This window comes from Nyctibius grandis, chromosome 1, assembly GCF_013368605.1.
Source record: "Nyctibius grandis isolate bNycGra1 chromosome 1, bNycGra1.pri, whole genome shotgun sequence".
NCBI classification, from domain to species: Eukaryota; Metazoa; Chordata; class Aves; order Nyctibiiformes; family Nyctibiidae; genus Nyctibius; species Nyctibius grandis.
Window position 1 is genome coordinate 84233334 of NC_090658.1, and position 26938 is coordinate 84260271.

The following is a 26938-nucleotide window of genomic DNA, read 5'->3' on the forward strand; positions in this document are numbered from 1 at the left end:
TCCTGGACTGAGGATGGCTGGCTGAGTAGGCCTCCCAGCAAATATCAGGGTAGTTGAAATCCCCCACAACAACCAGGCCCTGTAATTGCGAGACTGCTCTCAGCTGCCTGTAGAAGGCCTCATCACCCTCCTCATCCTGATCTGGTGGCCTGTAATAGACACCCACAACAATATCACCCCTGCCAGCCTGCTCCTTAATTCGCATCCACAAACTTTCAACTCGCTCCTGATCCGCCCCTGGACAGAACTCAATGCATTCTAGCTGCTCACTCACATAAAGAGCAACTCCACCACCTCTCCTTAGTGGCCTGTATTTCCTGAACAGGACATAGTCATCCATGACCAATAGATCAAGAATAGATCTCTATTCTTGAGTCTGGTTGTCCTCCTTTTTAGGTTCTTTTGGTTAAATCTGGATATTTGTTCTTCACTAATGGATGTCATTATTTTACTCCTTCCTCTGGATACATCCTGTTCAGCTGCTCTTGTGATTTGAAAGCATTTTTCAGGGCTGAATTTCTCTTCTGTTCCATAGCCAACACTGTCTTTAAGCAAGGAATTCTGATATCTTCAAAACTATTTGTGCCCTTAGCTTGCTGATGTTAATGGCTATTCTCACTTCAGTTTTTAGATTTTGATTACGGTATTCCCAAACTTCACCTCATTACTCCAAGAAACAGAACTACAAAAAAGCCCAGCTTGTCTATACAGTTTTAGTTTGTCTCGGGCCATACAGTGCCCACTGGGCCTCTGTCACTAGTTCCAGTCTTCCCAAACTTATTTCTAGCAATGCTGACTCACCCTTTCCTCATCTTTTTTTTTTCCTTCAACAAGGCCATATATAAGAACTCTCATTTTTTTCAGTTTCATGGTGAGCTCTATCCACACGCTCCGTTGCTGTATTTGTGCAAGCTTTGTTGTTTGCTGAGAATTCAGTTTGTGCGGTGCTCTGATACTCCTTTACTGTTCTTTTTTTGGATCTCTCTCTTAATCAGCCTTTATCTGTTCCTCAAACTTTCATTAGACAGCCTGTTGCCACCATGTTTCATTTTGGCAATGATAGTAGGCAGAAAGTATCTTCTGAAGCTGAATTGTGAGAACTCTTCAAACAAGTGTTGCAGATCTGTCTGGCATCCAAGTCACGTGCAGACTGGCTTCTTCCTCCAAATGCTTTTCTGCTTCAGCCTTTGTCCTTCTCCACCTATACAACTTGCTATAGCTAGATCGCTTTAGTAAAGAACGCTTTGTACTCAACTTTCAGATGCTTTATTGCAGAGAAATGCAGTTGGTACAGCCATTGATCCTTGGTTTTTCATGATGTACATCATGTACTCTAGTACTTCAATAAGTGCTTTCAAAACTAGGGTCAAGCTTTATAATGGCCATTGGAAGAGCCAGAGACATGGTACAGAGCGGAAATGCTTCTGGGAGTTAGATCTGAGAAGAAAATGGGAAGAGGCATATTGTAGCAAGAGGATTTTACACTTTGTCTTCTGATTAATTTCAGCTTACACTGAAGCATGGAAATCTAGTCTGTAGGTGCCTGATATATTGACCATACTGGCCAGATTCTCATATGGGGGTGAGGGACAAGATAGAGGAGAAATAATACATTTTTGGAAGCATAAGCTACCAAAAGCATATGCACTGCCGTTTTTTTGAGGAGTCAAAGAGGACCTAGAATTTCCATACAACTGTGGAAAGAATGGCTGTTTCCCATCATGAAAAGGTGGAGGTCTTCAATGTGTTTCCCTTTGCAAAGAAGCATCACTTTGGTCTTGTCTGGATTCAGTTTGATCCATCTGTTCTTCATTTAAGAGCTAATTTCCTGTAGTTATTCTGATGTTTTATAGTGATGATAGTTGCATCAGAAAATGAGATAAATAGTAGATTGTCAGCAACATACTGTTAGCAATTGAACACATGCCATATCACTCTCTCTCCCAGCAGTCTCATGTAGATAGATGTAAACTGTATGGATCCCTGTGGGATCCTGAAGGTGAGGACCATGGAGGAAGAGGCTCACATCCACCACCTTTTTTTGAATTACATGTAGAATACAAGATGCAGTACTACTGTGTTGCTGGGACTGTGTAATAGAGGATTCAGGTGTCTGAGAACAGGAATCTGGAGATTACAGTTCCATGGTTGGTGTAAGTTTTATAAATTCCTCCAGGAAGCTGTCAGAATTTCCATGTGTAGTTTGTGTACCACTAGGAGCCCTGGTTCCTCTAGTCCTTTGCCTCACAGTGCATATGGATATACTCAAACGTTTTCATTTCTTGGTGGAACATCTTCTGCATCTGGCAGTGAGAACACAGGACCCTTCCTCCATGTTTTCTTTGCCTTTTTTTTTTTTTTAAATTCTGGTATTTATCTTGGCCTGTTACTATTGGTGTTCTGCTGGCTATCTTGTCTCTTCTGAAGGGTAGCTGTGCTAGGATAGGGTTGAGATGGTATTGAATCATGCTTCAGTGATGCAAAAAAGTCCAGGTGTTTCATCTTCAAGGAAAGAGCAGATGTGTTCTTTTTCTAAGGGGAAACTTTGCACTTGGCAGGGAGAACTTCAGATAGTTTTCTTCTTATCCTTTGTTTAATGATGTTATCGTCTAAGCAACTGGCTGCAAATACCAGCTTGTGGTGTTTATTCTAATGTGTGCTGTTCTGGGAGGGTGTCTCCTCACCATAATGATACCAAGGACTTAGAAAAGTAAAGCATAATGGCATGCAAGGTTTTGGGCAGCCTGGTTTGCCTGTTTTTTTTTAGATTCCCATGACCTAGGAGTGCTGTACAGTGTAGTCTCTATGTTTTGAATGGTTGGCCCTTACACAGATGGTAACAGCAGGCAAGTAGTGGAGTGACAGTCTGTGATCTGAATACTGGGGTGGTGTTTTGTCCAATTTTTTAAAACTCTTCCACTGACATGAGAATGCAGCAGACTGTTACAAGGTGGCATACACCAGAGATGGGGGAGTAATGGCAGGAGCGCAGAGCTATGGGTTCTCCAGCAAAGAGGGAGGCAAAGGGTTAGTAGGTTCAAAACCAAAACAGAACCTCCTCATATCCCTAAGGCTATGAACAACCTATCTACTTAGTTTTGATTAATTTTGATTTCTGGAGGCAATACTTCCTGCATCTGATGCTGAGACCACAGGACCCTTCATTTTCTTATAATCAAATAGTCAGAGGGAATGTGTATATCAGGATGAGACTAACAGTTTTTTCAGGACTACTGATAATATCTAATGCTACTTTAGTAGTTAAATACGAAGATTAATTGACATCCTTTGTTTCTGATCTTTTGTATAACATAAAGATAATTTGGTATGACTCAATTATGGAGATGTTTTGCATGTCAAGCCAGATGTCTGGATGGAAATTCTGAGGGTAACCATGGGAAGGATTAATGGTTTCAAGATATGTGGATGAGCCTTACCTGTCAAATAGGCCAAAGCAAATCCTTATATTCAGGTGCTTTCACTGCAGGCAGGATATTTGAAATGCAAATGTTATAGCAGAGGCCTATCTCTATTAAAGCCAAAATTTGAAGAAGTGACCTCATTAAGAAGTAATTTCACATTACAAAACATTAATTATACTTGGCCGATCTCTGTCTGATGGACTGGAAACAGTGTAGTCAGCACAGTTCTAAAGTCAGTGATTCGTTTTCGTGTGTTGTAAATGCATGGATACATATAAATTGCATTGCCAAAAAAATTAAGCCTCTTCAACCAGCAAGTTTGTTGTTTGTCAGGTGCAAAAAAAAATTTAATGTAGAACCGGCATGAATTAATTTGTCTGTTCTGCAGGTTTATCTGTGGCAGTTCAAAGATTCATACTATTTCATTTATTTATTTCAGTGATTTATCAAGTTCATCCTTCTGCCCCTGACTTTTACCTGAAAGCATTTGAGTACACTAAGCTGTGATATGCTCAGGTTGTGGTGCAGTTCCTTTCTAAATAATGTTATACTGTTGTGGCTTACATCAATATATGTGTGATTATAGAGCAAGATATTGTTGGCAAAGCTGTGTGAACAATTTATTATTAATTTAATTCATTAAGGATGAGTCTTTAGGTTTAGATGGAGTATGGGGTAATGTGTGAATGAATATGTTGCCTCCTTGACTGCATAAGAGAAGCATATTTCTTCCCTTGCTCTCCTACTTCTCTGCTGATTAACACAAAGGAAAAGAAAAACCATGAATCCTTCCTCTTTTCTTCCAGGTAGGTAGGTCAGGAAGAAACTCTTGTTTTGCTCTCTTCTAATAAATCATTGTCAGAATAGGTTCCGTATGACTACATGAAAGCTGGAGAGCTCATTTCTTACTCCCCCGGGTATCAGCAGACATGCAGATGTGTGCAGAGGGGTGCAGTCCAAGGCATATGCCCTCGTTATGCTCAATAAGACATTGTGAACAAAGTCAGTTTCCTTACTTTTACGTATTCGTTAGAAAGTTTGAAGCAACTAACACTGAACTTCACAAAGTGCTATTATATCTAGCTCCCCATAGAAAACATCGAGTATTTTGTGAGTGGGGGACAGACTGTTTAAATCACAAAAGTTGTTTTTATTTAGCTGTTTTCTCTGACTGGTAAACTCTTTCAGTATAAGAAACTTTAAACACTCACAAGACTCATAGAAGAATAAAAATTAAAAAATTTGCACCAATTGCCTGAAACCTTGTAAACAATGAAAAATATAACCTTAAAGACGAAGTGTTTTCCATAAAAAAATGCATTTGTTCAATCAATTTAGTCATCTGTGTAGGCTGTTCCATGAACCCCCACACACGCATGAACACACACACATATACGCATGTGGTAAGCTTGTAGTTGTACAGTTAAAAGAGTTTTGAGGAAAATGTATCCTATTTACTGCTTAGCTATGTGACCAATGCAGAACTGTAATATAAATCTCAGAAATTTCCATCCTGTTGTTTTTTATTACTGAAGAAAGTAGATCAGGATGATAACAGTTGGATGCAAAAAGCAATCATATTTTCAGTATAAAAATAGTGCTATTGTTTAGTAAGCTATACTACTTAAATATATTAGGGGGATATACTGGCTTGCCCTGAATGGTTTTATTCTTTTCCTTAAAAATATCTTTCGTTTCCACCCCCCACTAAGAAGGAAGGAATGTTTCCCATTAAGATACGAAGTGAGTTTGTTTTTCACTTTTGCCTTTTATATAGGGACACTGAATATAAAGGACTACAGCTCTCCCTGGATCAGGTCACAGCTACCAAGCCGGCATTCTCATACGCAAATTCAACTCCGACCATAACGGATAATAGAAAGGGAAGCAAATCTCGCCTCTCGAGCACAAAGTCAAAATCAAGGACATCACCATACCCACAGGTAGTTGTCACTGAAAAACAAATTTAAATCTTTTTTAATATCTTGATTTTGACTGCTAATTAGAATGGGCCAAAGAACGTGTTACTCAAAGGGAGTAAAGGATGACAGATTGTAAGATCTTGAGACAGGAATATGTTTCGTTAAACTGTTTCTAAAAAGCTGGAAACATTTATGTTTCAGCATGCATAATAAATCATCATCAACAACAATAACAACGCAGGGCTCAAAGTTAATGAGGAGAGGACAGAAGGACAAGTGAAAATGTTGGTTTTGAAATACTTGGTTTGAGAGGATTGTGAGTTTTGCCATTTGAGAAAGCTTGCTTTTTCTCACTCACTCTTTAATAATTCCAACATATCTAGAAAGCTGCCAGACATTTGACAGCAGTTTAATACTGAAGTCTTAGTCAGGAGAAGTGAGTTTTGAGGAGGAAAAGCAACAAGCTAACTTGCTGAACTGGAATAAGCAAGCTTTTCTTTGTACAAAGCTGTGAAAGGGAGAAAGTGCTAGGAGGTGACCATTGGTAGACTTTAATTTCCCAGATATCATTTTCAGGCCTAATGTGTAAGGAACATGTCCCCATTTGGAGAACAGACCAGACTTGAGTGGGACTCTGAACTGGAGCTTACCTGATATGTTTATGCAACTGATTTCTGAAGGCAATGCCACAACACTTGCATACTTACATTGTCAACCCTTTAGCTCAAATAAATCTGTTGAAATAACCAGTATGTTTACTAAATAATGGTGCAAGTCTTACTGCCTTTATGCCACCACACAGTGCATATAAATGTATGCCGTCATGATGTAATATTGAAGAGCTATGTATTTTTAAAGAGTTCAGGTCAATATTTAACTGATAATGACCTTGATGAGTACAGTTTCTCTGCAGGCACAATGTTTTCTAGACTGAACTCTAAGAGTGTACAATGTAAGCCCAAGTGTCTACATCTCTTCCCTGTTTTCTTTCTTTTTCCCGCCAAAAGTACCGAGGGTAAGAATTTCAGTTAACTGACATCTGCTTTTGGCACAGGGAATATCTAACTGAGCACCTAGATATGAACTCAGATTCTTAGTTTTAAGAATCCAATTTTGTCAGAGATTGTTATGGCTCTTTTTGTTTAATCATTTGTTCATATGCATTTCTGTGGGTTGTTAAAGAAGAGTCTTTCCCTTGAATGCGTTACACCAAACACTTGTAATAAAACTGCTTTAAAGAACCGGGAAACATACCTACAATTAATTCTAAATTAGATTTTTAAGATGACTATCTTTGATTTACTGAAATTACCCTTCATCTCCCCTTACACGGTCCTTTCAGAAGTCCTCGCTTGCTAGCAGGACAATCCCAACATCAATCAGTACCTCCTTATTCTCTCTGCCACCAGAAAAAATCCTGAACTAGCAGTGCAGTGTTGAGACTGTTGGTTTATCAGGGATTGTTGTCTGAAAGCTCAGGATGTTTAGTCTCCAGTTTCATTTTGCATCCTCATTACCAGCTGCCTGGTAGTAAAGTCACAAATTTCGTCATTCAAAAAGAAGCAGCCATGCTAGTTGCCAATATCTTGAAAAATGGTCATACCGTTCATTGTAGCACATCACCACAAGCAACTCTGGCAGCTTGGCTTTGCATCCCTCTCATCCTTCTCCACCACTGAATAAACTGTTGAAAGACTAAGAAAAGCTGTTGTGAAGAACATGCAGCAGGTGGTATGGCCTGTGTCCCTCAGCCTCCAGCGCACGTAATTTGCCAGTCAGTTGCGGAGAATTGGAGTGTGACTCAAAAGCGACGGCTGAAAAGTGAGCGTGGGTTTTGGTGGAGGAAGGAAGCAGGAAGTTTATTAGTAAAATAATGGCAGTGGGCAAAGTATTTCTTAAAGTTAAGGGCACCTAGGAGATTTTAAACGTACATACTTTCCCTTTTTTTTTCTTTTTTCTTTTCCCCTTACCATTTACTTTGTTTCACTCTTGAAGAGAAAAGGGAATCATATGCTTTACTGGGTGATGACTGAGAATCCTCTCCCTTGCCAGCTGTGTGCCCCTAGGATAGCTACATGAGATGTGAACTGTATGAAAACCATGTTAATAAATTTCAGCTGAATGTTTATTACCAGGCAAAAGGTGGATGTTTGGTCACCTAAGACAGTGTTAATGTTTTTCTCCTCAAATCTTATGCAAAAGCAGACATAGTGTAATACAGCACTTGTAGACTGTTTAAGCAAAAACTGAGTTCGTTAAATTGGAGGCATTGGTCAGCATCTGATTAACCCTGACTGACATTAGTACAGTGAGCTAGTGGGTTCTGTGAAACCAGTTCCAGGCAGGGGAAGGGCAAGCAGAGAGGAAAGCAACCCAAAATTCGTGACACAGCTGTAGGATTTGCCCAGACACTTTGAACAGTGTTTTTGGTCTTGTTTTACCAGAGAGGTGGAGAGCTGAAAGAGGAGGTGAAAAAATAGGAGAGATGAAGACTTGATAGAGATTTGCAGAAAAAGGAAATTGTGAGTTGGTTAAAAGATGCCTGTAGTCTTCCCCCATAACAATAATCATTGTGGGGGGCTCCCAAAATCTAGCCCTGGACCTCATTTATTTTGTGTTCCCAAAAGCTACCCCTGGACCTCATTTATTCTGTATACAGGAAATAGCAACAAGATTGGAAAAACATTTTAATTGTGATCATCTGAAAAACTGCTTTGGAGTTTAATCTCTCATTAATGATGATTGTTTAAAGAAAATATTTTAAATTGTCTGTTGTCTGACTCTAATGGAAATGTTTTATGGTCAGATCTGGATAAACATTTATTGCTTCATATCTCATTTTAGTTCTTGGATAAAGATTATATATATATAAAACGAACGAAGTAAGGATGTACCCAAGAGCTGTTGGATGGAGGCTTTGGTGTGTATTACAGCATGCACGAATTTTTGGAAATAAGAACCATCTGTAGTAGGTGTATACTAATAAACCTGATTTTGGAGGTAATTTGATTTTATAGCTCCTTTAAACAGATAATGTGGATTAATTCTGCAATCCACCTCTATTTGGGCATGTCACCCAATGGAGTAAAGATAACAGAATCAGGCTGAATACTAGTCAGCCTTCTTTTTGTTGTTGTTTTTTTCATTTCTTCCTGTAACCTAAAGCTTTGTCAACTTCCAGTGTATTCAAAAGCAAAGCAAACCCCTCTTTTTATAGTAAACATAACTCCTGATCTGGTGAAGAGTCACCAGCAGTGGGGGTTATTTTAATGGGCATGCTGTATTACTTTAATCTAAGCCTTTCACCATCTGTTCTGCCTATAATAGTGAATGCAGAAAGAACATATTTTACATTTCAGGATTACATTAGTAAAAAGTAAGATAAAAGTGACTTAAAAGCATGCATGTGTTCTTAGTACAATGCAGCCCGCATCTGTGATGCTTTTTCTCATGGTTAAGACACAAATCAAGAGGAAAGCTGCTAATGCTGATGTAGTGAAAGTTTTTCATGAAAAAGAGGACTCTGAGAGGGTTTCACTATATATTTAGTGTTTATAATGATAAAAACCTGAGTAGGCTGCCAGAAAATTAGATATCTATAGAATCTATTGTTTGAACATCTGGAATGGTGTGTGTGTGGAGCAGGCTGATGTTGCTGCATATGACAGGATAAGCACTCGGGCCAGTAAGACACCTGTAGGAATGGAAGGTCAGGCAAAAGAAAATCACCCAAGAAATATTAAATTGTCTACTGGCCTAATACACTTCCATGGGATCTCTTAAAGTAAGCTTTTCTTAGACATGGAATTTATATTTTCCTATTTCCTTGCCCATTCAACCCTCCTGAAGTGGAGTGAAAACAGCATCAGTGATGGCTTATAGTCCCTTTCTATGTCAGTGCTAATCCTGCTGGTGTGCTCTCACTGGATTAGCAGTCTGGAAGACATTTCTAGTATCCGGAGGTGGCAATTCAGTTTCCAGGAACCAGCTGGAGGACCATTTAATTTATTTATTGTTGTTGTTTATGCCAGAAGACAATTCAGAAATTACCTGAAGGGATTTCAGATGTTGCCTGTCTGAAGTTCTTTATCAAGTTTAACTTCTGTCTGCTGGTTAAACTTTGTCAAAACCCCCAAAATAATAAATTCTGCCTGATAGGAGTCAGAAGGCAAAAATTAGCAGAAAGGAAAACATTTCTGGTGAGGCAGGACTGGGACTAAAAAAATATATATTTTAGGTAATTTTAATTGGCCATAATTTTCATTAAATCTGATTCTATTTTCTATGGTCTTTCATCATTTGACATACGGAAGCCTAATTCTGACTTGAGAGATAGTGTTTCCACTCCCACAGAATCACAGAATCACAGAATCACAGAATCAATCAGGCTGGAAGAGACCTCAGGGATCATCGAGTCCAACCGTTGCCCTTACACCACCCTGTCAACTAGACCATGGCACTAAGTGCCATGTCCAGTCTTTTCTTAAACACATCCAGAGATGGTGACTCCACCATCTCCCTGGGCAGCCCATTCCAATGTCTAATAACCCTTTCTGAAAAGAAATTCTTCCTGATGTCCAACCTGAACCTCCCCTGGCAAAGCTTGAGGCTGTGTCCTCTTGTCCTATCACTAGTTGCCTGGGAGGAGAGGCCAACTCCCACTTCACTACAACCTCCCTTCAGGTAGTTGTAGACTGCAATAAGGTCACCTCTGAGCCTCCTCTTCTCCAGGCTAAACAACCCCAGCTCCCTCAGCTGTTCCTCGTAGGTCAGACCCTCCAGACCCTTCACCAGCTTGGTCACCCTCCTCTGGACTCGCTCCAACACCTCAACATCTTTCTTGAAGTGCGGGGCCCACAACTGGACACAGTACTCAAGGTGCGGCCTCACCAGTGCCGAGTACAGAGGGACGATCACTTCCCTAGACCGGCTGGCTACACTATTCCTAATAGAGGCCAGGCTGCCATTGGCCTTCTTGGCCACCTGGGCACACTGCTGGCTCATGTTTAGCCGGCTGTCGATCAGCACCCCCAGGTCTCTTTCCACCGGGCTGCTTTCTAACCACTCTTCCCCCAGCCTGTAGCGCTGCATGGGGTTGTTGTGGCCGAAGTGTAAGACCCGGCACTTGTTCTTGTTGAACCTCATGCCGTTGGTCTCGGCCCATCTATCTAACCTGTCCAAATCCCTCTGAAGGGCCTTCCTACCCTCCAGCAGATCGACACTCCCACCCAGCTTGGTGTCATCTGCAAATTTGCTGAGGGTGCACTCAATCCCTACGTCTAGATCATCTATAAAGATGTTGAACAGCACCGGCCCCAGAACTGAGCCCTGGGGAACACCGCTAGTGACCGGCCGCCAGCTGGACTTTGCCCCATTCACCACCACTCTCTGGGCTCGGCCATCCAGCCAGTTTTTAACCCATTTAAGAGTCCACCCATCCAAGCCCCGGGCAGCCAGTTTGTCTAGGAGGATGCTGTGGGAGACAGTGTCGAATGCCTTACTGAAGTCTAGATAGACTACATCCACAGCCCTGCCCTCATCTACTAAGCGGGACACTTTGTCATAGAAGGAGACCAGGTTGGTCGAGCAGGACCTGCCTTTCATGAATCCCTGTTGGCTGGCCCCGATGCCCCGATTGTCCTGCATGTGCCGTGTAATGGCACTCAGGATGATCTGTTCCATCACCTTGCCTGGCACCGAGGTCAGGCTGACAGGCCTATAGTTCCCTGGATTGTCCTTCCGACCCTTCTTGTAGATGGGCGTTACGTTTGCTAATTTCCTGTCAGCTGGAACTTCTCCAGTTAACCAGGACTGCCAGTAGATAATAGAGAGTGGTTTGGCAAGTTCATTTGCCAGTTCTTTCATTACTCTGGGGTGAATCCCATCCGGGCCCATAGCCTTGTGGGTGTCCAATTGGCACAGCAGGTCACTAACCGTCTCCTCCTGGATCATGGGAGGTTCACACAGCCCCCCGTCCCTAACTTCAGGCTCTGGGGGCCAAGTCTCCTGAGGACAACCGGTCTTGACATTAAAGACAGAGGCAAAGAAGGCATTGAGCACCTCTGCCTTTTCCTCATCCCCTGACACTACACTACCCTCCTCATTCAGCAAGTGGTGGAGGCTCTCCTTGACCCTCCTTTTGCTGTTGATGTATTTGTAAAAGCTTTTTTTGTTATCTTTGACCGTAGCAGCCAAATCAAGCTCTAATTGAGCTTTGGCCCTTCTAATCTTCTCCCTACACGACCTGGCCACGTCCCTATAGACCTCCCAAGTTACCCGACCCTTCTTCCAGAGCAAGTAGGCTCTCTTTTTTTCCTTAAGTTCTAGTCTAAGTTCCCTGTTTAACCAGGCCGGTCTTTTTCCCCGACAGCTTGCCTTCCCACAGACTGGGACAGCCTGCTCCTGAATATTTAGCAATTCCCTTTTGAAGCATGTCCAGCCTTCCTGGACTCCTTTGCCCTTCAGGAATGATTCCCAAGGGACTCTGTCCACCAGCCTCTTAAACAGGCTAAAGTCAGCCCGCCGGAAATCTAAGGCAGAAGTTCTACTCTTGCCCCTCCTTACTTCCCCCACTATCGAAAACTCTAACATTTCATGGTCGCTACTCCCAAGACGGCCACCAACCCTCACATCTCCCATTAGTCCTTCTCTGTTCACAAACAACAGGTCAAGCAGGGCCCCTCCTCTAGTGGGCTCATTTACCACTTGCATGAGGAAGTTGTCCTCCACACATTCGAGGAATCTCCTAGATTGCTTCCTCTCTGCCATGTTGTATTTCCAGCAGACATCTGGCAAGTTGAAGTCGCCCACGAATACAAGGGCTGGTGACTGGGCGGCTTCTGACAGCCGCTTGTAAAACACCTCATCTGCCTGCTCATCCTGGTTGGGTGGTCTATAACAGACTCCCACCGTAATGTCCGCCCTGCCGACCTTCCCCCTGATCTTCACCCATAAACATTCAACCTTGTCATCCTCACCATCTTCCTCAATTTCAACACAGTCCAAGCACTCCCTAACATACAGCGCTACCCCACCGCCTCTCCTGCTTCGCCTGTCCCTCTTAAAGAGCTTATAGCCATCCATAGCTGCTCTCCAGTCATGAGAGTCATCCCACCACGTTTCTGTGATGGCAACCACATCATAACCTTCCTGCTGTACAGTGGCTTCTAGCTCTTCCTGTTTGTTGCCCATACTGCGTGCATTGGTGTAAACGCACTTCAGCTGGGCTAGCGGCCTTGCCCCCGACGCAGGCCTGTCACTCCTAGGTTCATTTGCAGCTGCCCTGGTCTTATCCCCCTCCCCCATCGAACCTAGTTTAAAGACCTCTTGATCAGCCCTGCCAACTTCTGGGCCATAACCCTTTTCCCCTTCTGATTCAGCTGTTCCCCATCTGGCATAAGCAGGCCCGGTGCCATGAAAGCCACCCTGTGGTCAACAAACCCAAAATCCCACCAGTCTCTTAGCCACATATTAATCTGTTGTACTTTCATAGTCTTTTCCCTATTTTCACCAAATACCAAAGGAATTGAAGAGAATATCACCTGTGCACCTACCCCCTTTACCAAACGCCCCAGGGCCCTGAAGTCCCTTTTGATTGCCCTGGGACTTCTCTCTTCAATCTCATCCCTACCCACCTGGAATACTAATAGTGGGTAGTAGTCAGAGGGCCTCACCAGTTGAGGAATCCTCCTGGCAACATCCCTTACCCGAGCCCCAGGGAGTAAAGCAGTATCCCATTTCAGTAAAGCAGTATCTTTGATCATCCTTTCATTTCTCCCCCTGTCAACATGTCACACATGCCCGTATTTGGAGTCTCCACCTGTCAACATCAGATTCCCAGAAGAGGCAGTGGTAGAGGCAGCCTGACGATGCCAAATAGAGATGTGATTAGCTTTAAAGGGAATTAGTCATATTTTTGGCTTATGTCTGCTTATGTTGTACCTTAAGAATAAGCAGTCATATCAAACCTAGGTAGGCAATGTGGGCCACAAGCAATTCACTGTGTTAATTTAACTCTGATTGAGGGTTAACAGCTGCTACAAGTCAGATCTCAAATAATAATCATTACATCAAGTACAAAGAATATGCATGAAGTATTGTTGGTCTTGACTACATGGTTATATGACATTACATGGTGCATTTCTGATATACTGAACATGTAGCCTTTGAAATGATTTCCCTTTTTTTAAGAAAAGTGTGTGAAGGCCTGTGAATTGAATCTTTTCTGGTTAGGTTCAAGATAAAAAAAAAAATAATTTGAGCGAGTTTTCAGTTAAATGGAGAAATTCCCTTCAAGAGAAGCTATGTTGGACCCTGAAGTGTCCTTAGAAACAGAGAACTAGTAGAAGAATATCTATTAGAGCTAAATGAAATTACGAATTTTCATTTTGAAAGAATCTCTGGCATTTATTATCATAATAAATTGTCAAAAAAAATTCTTTATATTATTATTAGAAATTAATTTTCCTTGTCCTCCTCATGAAGGAAATACATACTATGAGTCTTGTTTTTAGTAAGAAAATAAATGAACTTTTAACTTTTTAATACTTACATTTATGCTTATACAATCTTATATTTCAGCTTAACTTTTAAAATTAAAAAATCGAGTTTATAAAGTTCAAGTCCAAAAAGAGCACTAAAAAGAATTCTAAAATTTAGAACAGGTACAAAAGTAGTTTTCTTTTTGTGAATTTCCATTTTAACTAAAATTTAATAGTCAAAACCTTGTTAATAATTTCTAATTTTTTCACTGGAAATAATTTTATCTATATATTTTTGTCAAAAAGTTCACAATAATTCAGTCAGTATTTATGAAGATATCTTTGTGACTAAGCAGTTTGAAGACATTATATCTGAAAAGATAATAGAAGAGCTAGATATTCCAGTTGGTCACATAACACTGTGATGGCTGAATAAAGTTCCTAGTTAACGTGTGATGAGTTACTGGCATTTAAAAGAACAATTTTATGGCTGTGTAACTATCTTACCTCCATGAGAAATCAGATTTATCCTTTCATCTCTAAAACCTTGCTATGAATATGGTGGTACTAACTTGCTGACCTTCTCTGTATCTACTGGTAGGCTTTTTGCCTATGGGTATTCTTCTGACAACGAATAACAAAATATAATCGAGCTCCTCAAAGCCATAACCCTTTCTTTCTTTCCTTTAAATAACCTATCATGTTAACAAACAATATTCACAAATATAAACTGGAATACTGAAGAAATACCCAATTAAATTCCAAAAATGAAGTAGTTCCACTACTGCTGTTGCACAGATGGTTTATGTTTCGGTAAGTCAAACATCTGGTCAGTACTTTTGATTGGTAAGTGCATAAAACCTTGATCCTGGCTGATAATGAGGAGTTTCATAGCAACTCAATCTAGTGAAAAGGCAGGTAAGCTTATGTTTTCAGGAGAGAGGCCTAATGCCTATTAAAAGAAAAGGCAGAGTGGGCATCTGGATGGTGAGTGATGGAATGGGAGAATTCCAAGATTTCATGTTGTAATATGTTGATTTGTGACATGAGTGTGCAGTACTGAAGAGGTGAGCATGTACAGCTTTGGTCTCATCCCAGTCCATAATCATGGGTGAAATTGATTTAAAGATGTTCCATGAAGTTCGACAGTTCCAATAAATAAAAAGATTTAAAAATGAGATAGCTAAATCCTAGGAGGTTTAACAAGCATTCTTTTTCTTTTCTTGTCCACAAAGTATCTAAAAGTTTGAACATTCATTATGAATATCTAGAAATCGATGACATTTAACTTAACCCTTACTTCTCTCTAAACAAATGTCCATGCTCCTGTTTTGTCTGTTTTTCCAACTGCCTGTTAGTTACTTCTTGTGTGGGGAGGGCCCTACTTAAGCAAGGGTGCCAAATGCCCACTCTGCCTGCTTTGGCTAGCAGTCACCTTTTCTGGCAAATAGTTTCTTGATTTTCCTTATTTCCACATTGCAACAGAGCTGTGATTTTTAGCTTCCTACTGATCTGCCATCACTTTGGAGCTTTACTCTGTAGTAGTGTTGGTAGTCCCAGGATCTACAGGAGGTTTTCTTTTCCCTACTAATGGGAGGAAAGGTTCCAAAATACCACTCCAGGTAAAAAAAAAAATCCAGCAACAAACAAAATATGAGGAAAAGTGAGGGAACCCTTAGAAAAAGAACTTGAAATACATTCAGTATCAATTTGATATGCGAGAATGCTCCAGGAGCAGTGTTATTTCAGTCCCATTGGAAAGAGTTTTGCCAAGGAGTGTTGGAGAACCATTGCTGAGCATAAACTCTAGCTTACAAAGCAGTAAGAAATATTTGGAAATATTAAAAAAATATTGAATTGCAACATTGAAGTTGCTGAGCCTAATATTACACATTATAAAGGAGATGGCTATTAAGGGTCAACATGGGATGTTTTAGACTTGCATGAGGTCTGTCCTGTCATCTGTGAGCTCATTACAGAGTATTGTACAGGAAAGGAGTCCAATCAGAAGGTGCAGATGTGTGGGCATGCTCACAAGAAACACTCTATCACATGCATACTCTGTTTTTTCAGTGCAGCTACTTGCAGATTTCATCCAGGCGTAGTAATTCCCCCACTACTTCTCCTGTTTTGCAGTATTCTGGATTTCACGCTGAGAGATCTGAGTCTGACCACGAGAGCCAATGGGGTGGGAGCCCCCTGACTGATACGGCTTCTCCCCAGCTACTGGAGCCCGCAGACAGACCGAGCTCCCAGCACCACGATGTCTCCTGTGCCTACAGACAGTACTCAGACCGCAGTGCTCTCTGCTATGGTTTTACACTCGACCACCCCAGGCTGACCGATGACAGACATTTCCATACTCAGGCCTGTGAAGGAGGCAGATGTGAAGCTGGCCGGTATTTCCTTGGCACGCCACAGCCGGGAAGGGAGGGCTGGTGGGGTTCTCGTTCAGCATTGCCCCTGACTAAGTCATCCCCTGAGAGCAGAGAAGCATATGAAAACAGCATGCCCCACATAACTTCAGTGCACAGGATTCATGGTAAGAGATAACAAAGATTTGCAGAAATGGCACCATCTCAGATAAAGCAACATGACATAAACATGCAGCTGTTTATGTGAGAGACAGAAAATGAGAGAGACTCGATGCATGTCCTTGTCTCAGAGATCACTTCTATGGAGATGAGGAATACTTACAGTTCAATTTGAGTTTGACAGTCTGGCTTATATGCAACAAAATATAATTTGTTGTATATTTTTTAATGATGTGTGATATTAAGGTGGGAATATCTGACTGGTGAGATCTTAAGGATGACCTTAAAAGTATGAACAAATTTATACACTTGATAAAACTTGTTATTTGACTTAATATCAAACTACTTTGGATGGAATATATTTAGCACAAAATTAGTTAGAACTAAACCCAAGCTAGATATTAAAAATCCTTTAAAGTATTTGGAGAAATTGTTCTCCAAATGGCTGCTTTTCTCTGCACTGGTTATTACTAGATTCTATAAGTTTTGCTGTTTACTTTTATTTAAAATTGGCAATTCAAATTAACATTTGCTTTTGGTTTCAGACTTTTATCCGCAGCTGTAATTTTTAATCAATTTGAGTCTCTTCATCCTTTCAGCACCAAGCCTGAAGCCTTGCTTCATGTCTGGCAGGTTGCAACCTCAGTGTATTAGCACATTTCAGAGGTTGAAGCTGATAAAAAAATCACAGTGAAAGGCTGATCTTGGATTTGGAAAAATCCAAAGGTCCTTGAGTTTAAAGGGTAGGTTGAGAGTTGAAAGACCGCAACTGACCCAAAAATTAGAGTTTAAGGTTGTAAGGATAGAGGTAGCATAAAAAAATATTTTTCTATTAAAATCATCTATAAAAACATAGGTTGCATCTGAAGAACTCATAAAATCCAATTATATTAGTACCATTCCATTGACTTGCAGAATGAGGCTTCGGAAATCAAAAAAACCTGTACTATTTTACTCCAATCTGAGGAAAATTGTTTTGAGATTAGAAAAATTACTAAAAATCAAGTTCTAGGAAACATAGTCAGAGGAAAAATGAAGAAAGAAAATGACACCTAAATTTTGCTGATGGGTACTGTCGTCCATTTCTCCTGTGAGAACACACCTCCTTCCATGCGCCTGTTCTGTACTTCTGTCATACTTGTGTTTCTCTAGCTGTTTCTTCTCCAAAAAAGAGAATTGAGCAGAATATGATAATTTTGCTGGCAAGTTTTATGCATGATAATTCTTACTGAGCATAGAAAGATAGTAATGTAGAAATATAATACAGAGGTACAAATGCAGAAGTGTTAAATATTTATTCCATACTTTTATCAAGGTAATCAATGCAAATGGATAATATAATTTGATTTTAGTTTGTTCCTTGTTTTTGCTGTAATTCCAGGTGCTGCAGCTATTTTCTGTATTGTATCAAGTCTTAAGTGTTTCAGTGGACCTTCAGTCTGCATGTTGCTTTGGGGGTAAAACCTGACATGTTGGTCTCAGTTGAGGAGAGGAACATCTCAACTTCCCTTGCAAATGTGCCATTTTCATTTAGATTTAGGCAGTTTCAAACCTTGGCCTTTCACAATTGAAACTCTTTTTGACAATGCTATGTGAACGTTGCTGTCAGAGCAGTTTCTTTGGGCAGAAAACTTTTTCTTCCTTTTCTGTTCTTTTAATGTGTCTTCTGGTAGTTCTGGCTCAGAGTCACCTTACATTAATGACAATTAGCTGACCATTGTGGCAGGCCCTGGATATTGCATATGAGCCCATGCGTTTCTGGTCACCCTCAGGAAGTCTGGAATGCTGTAGGTATGGTCTGTGCAGTGAGACAAACTAAGCACGTGGTTTAGAGCTATGGCTGACCAGCTCCCCAGTGTGCCATATGCCATCATATGCTCCGGTGGCTGGTGCTCCCTTCTACCTCCAGGCCCTGGCATTTTGGGCCCAGACCTTAAGAGGATGTGAAAGATAAAATTACGCTCATGAGATACTCCACAGTACAGTACTTCCACCTACAAAGGGCAGGATATGTTTATTATAAAAGCCCATCACTGATTTTGTCACGAACTTTGCAATGCAGCAGTAGTGATCTGCCACCCAAACAGATCTGTATGCCTTGACCCAACACAAAGCAGGTGGAACTACTCATGCTAGACTGAAAATGAGTTTCTTTTGAGGAATCCTGTCAACCAACCTAATGGGCCTCATCCCCAAAGAAGACTTTGTATGTGCTGAGGCAAAGGCATCTTTAAGTAATCTGTGCAAGTCCAACATGTGCCCTCCTGCAGGTACATATCTCAGCAAATCCTTTATCAAGCCCTGTATTATAAAGTGGCCTTACTTGGCTGTTCAGGTATGGGGGTCACTCACTTCCTTCCTAGTGAGGATTGACAGGTCTGATTCTGTCCTTTCAGCTACACGCAAGGTGAACACCTTCTCTGATATGTCTATGAGCCTTCTTTTTTAAAGAGAGGCAATAGTAGTTATATTTTTCCCATTCTAAAAGTTTTATACAGCAAATATTTGTGCATTGGGATATGATACCATGTTTTCCCAGAAAATCTGTCTAACACCTATGGGTTCTTACGCTTCAGGAGAAGAATAACTGCTTCATTGCTTCTGTTTATTTACTGTTGTGTAACCTGCATAAAGTCATCATGGGGCACAAACTATTCCACAGAGCTTTCTTTCTCTATGTTTTAGCTCCTGGAAAGGGTTAAGAAGACATGCTGGAGTCATGTACCCTTGTAATTCCTTGAGATTTTTGTTTTCACCACAGATCTAATTCACTCAGACTTTGTTGATGCGAAGAGGTAGTGAGCGGTCAGGGACCTGAACATCAGTGTCGAGAGCAATTTGACATGCCCTAGGGTACCCTGCCCAGCCTCTAGCTACTCCAGAAGACCCAGAGTTCCTGTAGAATTAGTGTCATATCTGCTGGGCCTATGCAGATACTTGGTTACCCTAGAGCATCTCAGATGGCACTGAATGTCTGTGTTGAGGTGCTTAGATGTCTTTGTATATTTTCAGTTTGTTGCTCATATTGTTCCATGCACAGACACTGGAAACTAGAGGTTGTCACTGAAAAACGAGGGGTCTAGCATGGTCATTTTTAGTGACTTTATTATGAGTCACTTGCCTCTCTCTTGGTTTCCTGTCTGTAAAATAAGGTTCAGAGTATTTGTTCAGAGTATTTATTTGGGGTGTATGAGAAGGGGTGTGGTTAGTAGGTCAAGAGAGGTTCTCCTCCCCCTCTACTCTGCCCTGGTGAGGCCGCATCTGGAATATTGTGTCCAGTTCTGGGCCCCTCAGTTCAAGAAGGACAGGGAACTGCTAGAGAGAGTCCAGCACAGAGCCACGAAGATGATTAAGGGAGTGGAACATCTCCCTTATGAGGAGAGGCTGAGGGAGCTGGGTCTCTTTAGCTTAGAGAAGAGGAGACTGAGGGGTGACCTCATTAATGTTTATAAATATGTAAAGAGCAAGTGTCATGAGGATGGAGCCAGGCTCTTCTCAGTGACATCCCTTGACAGGACAAGGGGCAATGGGTGCAAACTGGAACACAGGAGGTTCCACAGAAATATGAGGAAAAACTTCTTTACGGTGAGGGTAACCGAACACTGGAACAGGCTGCCCAGAGAGGTTGTGGAGTCTCCTTCTCTGGAGACATTCAAAACCCGCCTGGACGCGTTCCTGTGTGATATGGTCTAGGCAATCCTGCTCCGGCAGGGGGTTGGACTAGATGATCTTTCGAGGTCCCTTCCAATCCCTAACATTCTGTGATTCTGTGATTCTGTGATTCTTCCAGATTGCTTGCCTCCTTCAACCTCAATGCTTGTCCCCTTTCTCTCTTTCCTAGGGAGAGGACACTGGGATGAGGACAGTGTCATTAGCTCACCTGATCCTGGCTCTGCCAGTGAGTCAGGTGACCGATACCGTCCTGAGCAATATCAGAGCAGTCCGCATGAGCCCAGCAAAATTGAAACTCTAATAAGAGCCACCCAGCAAATGATTAAAGAGGAAGAAAACAGACTACAGCTGCGGAAAACGACCCCTGATCCACTGGTCTCTATTAATGGCACAGGGAAGAAGCACGCTATCTGTTTTGCAAACTACCCTCAGCAGCAGCTGGCAGGGGATGTCTGCCGCATCCCGACGGTTGCCAACACTCCTCCCTGTGAACACATCCAGCAACGAGATGGAAAGATTATGAGCCCACATGAAAATGACTATGACAACAGCCCCACAACACTGTCTAGGATAAGCAGCCCCAATTCTGACCGAATATCAAAATCTAGCTTGGTACTAGCTAAAGACTACCTGCATTCGGACATATCCCCTCATCAAACCCCAGGGGACCACCCAGCAGCCTCTCCAAACTACTACAGCTCCCACAGGCAGTACTTTGATAAGCATGCTTACACATTAACTGGATATGCCCTGGAGCATCTATATGACTCTGAAACCATTAGAAACTATTCACTAGGCTGTAATGGATCGCACTTTGATGTGACTTCTCACTTAAGGATGCAGCAAGATCCAGCACAAGGACACAAGGGAACATCTGTTATAATAACCAATGGAAGCTGATGCTTTTTTTTTCTAAAAACTTTTGTGCTTTAAAAAAATGACATTTGAGATCTAATTGGAAGATATTATATGTTTTCATGCCCTTGTTGTTACCAGCGTTTGATATACCACAGTGCACTAGAAAAAATAACCTAAAGTTTGGAGGGATAAGTTAGTTAACACTCATTACTTTTAAAAAATAAAAATGGCGTGCAGGGTTAGAGTGGAGCTAAACTCAAAGTTGGTGCCATGCAAGGCGAGAAGGCTAGAAAAGATCTAGGCAGGGGGAGTACTTGGGGCAGGTTAGCAGAGCAGTTTATGCACATTGTATAAGAGGTGGTTGTTTGGAAACACTGCCAAGGGCAGACCTTCTGAACGGCATGGGCTCCACAGGTCCCAGCCAACAAAACTACTATGCACTCTTTTTATGCAGAAAGTTGGAATGTGTTCCTTCAAAATAAGCATCAAAATGTGTACTTCTGGTGATCTGTTTATTCCCTAATGGCCAAGTGTGTTATGCTGCTCCATGGTATAAAGCATCCACGGCTAACAAATACAAAATCAAAAAGGGGAGAAAGATGAGAGAACTCCTCAGAATTGTTATTTCCTTGTGTACTCACATGCATAGCTATTTACATACACTTGATTTGAAAGGAGTCAAATGAGCAGTGTCCTTACGATTAGTAAGTTCAAATATTTTACTTCATTTAAAAGAAAGAGGGCCTTTCTCAGTGTAGTTTTGAGAAATACACAGGGCTTGATTGTCTTGATGTAGAGATGGAACATTGTCCTCGTATTTTTGAAAGATCGCACAAGGTGAGTAGTGGAGTGAACTGGAAGAAAATTGTCAGGAGAAAGAGGGAGAATAGGCTGGAATGAGGAGTGGTCCAAGATAAACACATTTAACCCTACGGCTGTGTATGCCATTTAGTAATAATTATAAAATAAGGAAAAGTGGTTCTAAGCGGCCAAATAATTCAGAATTAATTTGAAATACAGAAGGAACTCATTAGAATCATAGAAATTTTGCTGTAAAATACAAAAGCAATTGCATAAGTGTTAAAACATGATAGGCAAGAATAGACAAAAACTGTATGGTGGTTTGCCCTACTTCTGATAAAGTTTTGGAGTAAATTAAGAAAGTATAGAAAATTGTAACTACTCTGCCTTACATAGAGTGAAATAATAGGCATGACCTTGAAAAGGGATATGCATTCTTTTCTTCCTTGCAGCAGAAAATTTCATGACTATAAGAACATATTAAGGATATCAAAATTAGTCATAGGTACATTTAAAAATACTGAGGAAAATCAGGGTTCCAAGAAATTCAATTATATTAAGAATGCTGATATTATCAGGGCTTGTCCTGAAGTTAGAGAAGACATCAAAAGAGGCAGAGAAACTTTTTGCAATTTTTAATAATCTCACGAGCAAAGAGACACTAATTGATTGGAAAAGAGTAAATAAAAAACATGTGCTAAAAAAAGTAAAATAGGGCATTTGAAGGCACAATTGCTAGACCTATCCTTCTTTGTACGGCATTTATATGAAGTCTCAAAGTTGACTGCAACTGGAGCAGGACCACCACTCCCTATTATACCAATGTGAAGGTAAGGGGACTTGAGGTGGTTACTAAAATGAGATTAGCACTAAATCTAGCTTCATTTGTAACATTAAGAAGCTCGACATATGGGACTGAGTCATCAATGGGACTAAATATAAACCAGCATGCTACGGATAGGTTAAAAATATCTGTTTTCAAATAAAACTAATCAGAAGCAAAAGCTAAATAATAACATTATAAGCCACGTAAGTAGAGATGTACTTGAAAGCAGAGGAAATTACCTCTCTGAACTTGGAATATTGTGTATAGTCCTGATCACTCCAAGGCAGATTGTGAATCTTGAATCGAGTAGTACCTTACTCCATAAGCAATCTCTGTTGACTGCAGTGTGATCACTCCTGGTGAAAAGTACGTTGAACACAAGGAAGAGCAACACAGTCTGGTCTTTATTATCTAAAGCTCATAATAGAAAAGGTGGAGCAGAGCTCAGCAAAAGATAAAGAGACTGAAAGATCTAATAAAATCTTTAAATAAACTGAGTCTGTCATCTTTGTAAGGGAAAAGAGTAAGGGGGAATGTCACTGGTGTGCACCAAGCTCTGCACAGAGGAGAGATAAATAATGGTCTAAAACTATCTGAACTGGCGGCAGAAATGAGAGACAGGGCATTGAATGTTAGCCAAGGCAAAATGAGAACAAAATGATTTGGCAAGAAGTTTATTTGATTAACTGCCAAATGAATAATGAAGGTCATAAAGAGAAGCAGCTAGAGATTTTTGTTTGTTTGTTTTAAGATAATTGAGGGAAAGAAAAACATTGACAACTGTTAACTCAGAGGAAGAAATGGACCAAAATGGACTTCTTTCAGCCCAACAATTGTAGATATTTCTAAAGCATAGGAAGTGAGAAAGTATTTTTGATAAATGTAGTTCTGGATACATATTTATTTCACTTATTCCTATGAATAATATGAATAAACTTGTATTTGGAGTCTCATTGTACAGTATTAAAATACAATTTGCAAAGCGAATTAGAGTAGAGGTACATGGTATCATATTATCCCTACTAGTACATATAAAAAATAAATCTAAGTGTCAATATTATTTTGTATTACAGAAGAGTTTCCTAAACTGTTTGGATGAATGGGATTTTGTCAGCACCCAAGTTTCTTGGGGTCACCAAACACTCTTGCTATCAAGCTTTTAATTAGAAGGCAATGGAGTTCTGCAGACCAGCTGCAGTTCCCTGGCTATGGTCTAATGGCCACAAGTAGTCAGGAAACCACAGTTTGGGCACTGTTGTATTTGCATTCTGACAGGCACTTTTTAAAAATAAGAGACTTTTAAAACAAACAGGCACAATATAAGATGCTTGTACTCTATATGATTTCACCTAGGAAAAAAGCCAGTATGCTATGCAATAGAAGTTCCCCATTCTTATTTACTGTGATCCCAAAATAAAACTTCCCAAACTGTAGTTATTCATCCTGTTTTGAATAGTTTCAGCCTACTACAATGACAAATGCAGCAAAATGCACTGTAATGAATGGTAGAGAAGTCTGCACATGCAGTCGCGTTGTGCTACAAGCAAAGGCTGATGCTCACTCCGCTCACGGGATTCCAGCAACTGGCGCTCCTGAGCACTTCAGTACAGTCTGCTGGAGATAGGTGCCCTTTGTCAGCTAGTTTGCCATCCTGCTTCTTTAGATAGCCAGGAATTTCTTCTTAATTGACAGAAAGCATTGAATGTTGTAAACATAGACTCCGCATGCTACATGCTACCTGAAAGCAAGTTTGCAATTTATAGCGTAGAATATCACTGCAGCTCATTTAACATGTACTTTTCAATACGGTATAAAGCTTCTTTTTTCCGTTACGTATTTATTTAATTCAAATTTTCATTTAGTATCCTTCAAGGATATCTTTTTTGTTTGTTTGTTTCTTCCTTTTCTAAATCAGATAAGATGAGATGAAACATTTTGCAAACCTGAAAAATGCAAGGCATTTGTACCAAATACATTTCAAATGTATAACATCAGGTAAAGGTTATCACTTTAAAGAAGGTATGTAAGCTGTGTTTTGGAACAGAAATATTATAAATTGTTGTGTTGCATCATTTCTCTAACAAAACAGTGTTTTGCTGTTGACACCAAATTAATATTTTGTAGCTACTCTAAATACAGAGTGGCCACAGCTCTTTCAAACCATTTCTTAATGATATCAGTGGACAGTGCATTATTATTTTGTTGCATTATTATTTTGGTGTATCTCTTTTGTTTAAAAAAAGCAAAGAACATCCCTCTTCTTTATACAAAATTGCACCCCAGGCGCATAGCGTTTGTAATTTTGGACAAATTTGCGAAGCAATTCTTAAATTAGACGAAGCACCTTACTCAGCAATTTGTCCCATTGACTCAAATGGGAATATTTGTGGAGTAAGGTACTACTTAATATGTGTAAGGGCAAAAAAACCGGACTTGTGAACTAGCAATAGGTTTGGGGTTTGTTTGTAAACTTTTTTTTTTTATCTCAGGATGTGAGTATTGAAACTATGGGAGGTAATAGCTGTAATGACTGTGTTTCTATAACAGCGGTTATTTATACATGCTTTGAAAAAGTGAGTCCATCTCTCTGCACTGAAGAGCTCCAAAAGTATTTCTTAAGCTTTAAATGGCTTTTGTTGATGTGTCTGCAATACTGCCATGGGTTACACCGTGAAATTCTGCTCTTTTAAACTCTTTTAATCAATCTCGTTTTTATCTCTGGACGTGCAGCATTTGTTCATTAATGTCCCTAAGTATGTTAACTACCATATGTTCGTTTATGTGAACATCCTGAGTGAGTTGGATAAAAACATAAGGTTGCACAGCATTTCTGGAAAAGGCACAGCCACCCCAAAACATCAGACTGGCTGTTCCAAAGGTCAGTTAACCTTTCAGTCAAGGCATTCGCATTGGTTTCAGACCTTCTGCATACAAAGCTGTATATAATGGGGATTAACTCCAGATACCCCCACGGCATGGAGGATAACCTATTTTATTTTATTTGCAGTTAGTATTGACGGTTAAATATTTCAACTGTATGCACTGAGAAGCAAAAAAAAACCCACAAAAAACAACAACAGAAAAACAAAACAAAGAAACCCCCGCAGTTTTTTTCTGTAACCCTTCAGTTTGGTGTTAGTAAAGCCTGCTAGAGGTGTAGCTGAGGGTTTAGCTGTTATTCTGAAGACAAAAAATTAAACAGTCTCCTGTTCAGAACAGTGAGAACACTAGTGTGACTCCATCTCACATTTCCTTAGAGCGTTCATTAATGAAAAAAAAATGATGTGAGGTCAAACTTCACTGTGGCAGTTAGTTAGCTTATGTATGGAAGAGTTCTGTGGATAAATCTGGTTCTAAGTTCCCAGGAATACATCCCTTTCTGAAAAGAAGTAATTTATGACTCCATCTATTAAGCTGTATTTGAAAGGAAAGATCAAAAACAAGAAGAAACAAAGCTTTTTGTCTGGTTATATTCACTATCTAACTCCCCTCTCACACAGAATTCTCAAGATTTCCTTTTGCTCTAGGATTCAAAATAAATTTTTTACACATTTTTATTTATTGCGATTTGGACTGCATGCATTTTTTTCTTTTCAGCTATGATACAGTGGGAAGTTTAGAAATGCAAGGAATAATCTTGCTCACACATTACAAAACATTGGCACCTTTACATTTCTAAGGAAATAAAGTCTGTCAGGAAAAGTACTTTTAAGGCACTGCAACTTTTTCCCAAGGTAAATATTTCAATGCATAAAGAATATACTAATCTAGCAAAAAAAAAGCACTTGAGACATAATGAAGCATTTTGTGTTTGCTTTAAATCAATGGGTTATATTTATGGAAAAAAAGACACAGATTGCCAGCATTTCAAATACCATGCCTTGCAATTTGTAGGGTCTAGTGACATTGTAGCATAACATCTGTAATTTGCAGTTTTCCTTTGGAATGTAATGTAGGAAACACAATTTAGCTATGTCAACAATATCTTGCAAAGTGTTCCCATTTATAATTATTTATATTGTAAATAGCTTTCTGAAGTAAATTTGAAGTTAATGTGCATAAGATGTATTTATTATGTGAAGATTTTTTTGGTTTAAAATATAGCTACCAATATGCAATTTTTGTCTGGTTTTCTACATTTTAAAAACTAAGGACTGTCCTATGTAGGATTTCAAGAATTAATTTTAATTAATAAGAGTATTTCTCAGAATTGGGAGGGGACATGGTGGAAGTAATTGTTTTGATTCTTGTGAATCCTAAGTGCTCTCTGAATCTTGAATGAAGTTTATCAAATATGAAGGGACACTGATCATATACTGCTACCTCATTTAAGAAAGATGTCTGAATCTGCTCTAAATACTGTTCTGTCAGGAAGAGCTGACTCACAGGGGCTTAATTAAGATTAATTTTCTACTTTGTGAAT

At 40.2% G+C, this 26938-nt stretch overlaps 1 protein-coding gene across 1 annotated transcript in view; it reads left to right on the top strand.

Moving 5' to 3' along the window:
* SIM1 (SIM bHLH transcription factor 1) overlaps positions 1–20930 on the top strand; it is a 54262-nt gene extending 33332 nt beyond the window's left edge. Inside the window, exons 9-11 of the mRNA XM_068408061.1 lie at positions 5200–5365; positions 15961–16366; positions 20200–20930. Coding sequence (XP_068264162.1) covers positions 5200–5365; positions 15961–16366; positions 20200–20930 — 1303 coding nt within the window. The remainder of the gene's footprint in view (positions 1–5199; positions 5366–15960; positions 16367–20199) is intronic.
* The last annotated feature ends 6008 nt before the right edge of the window (positions 20931–26938 follow it).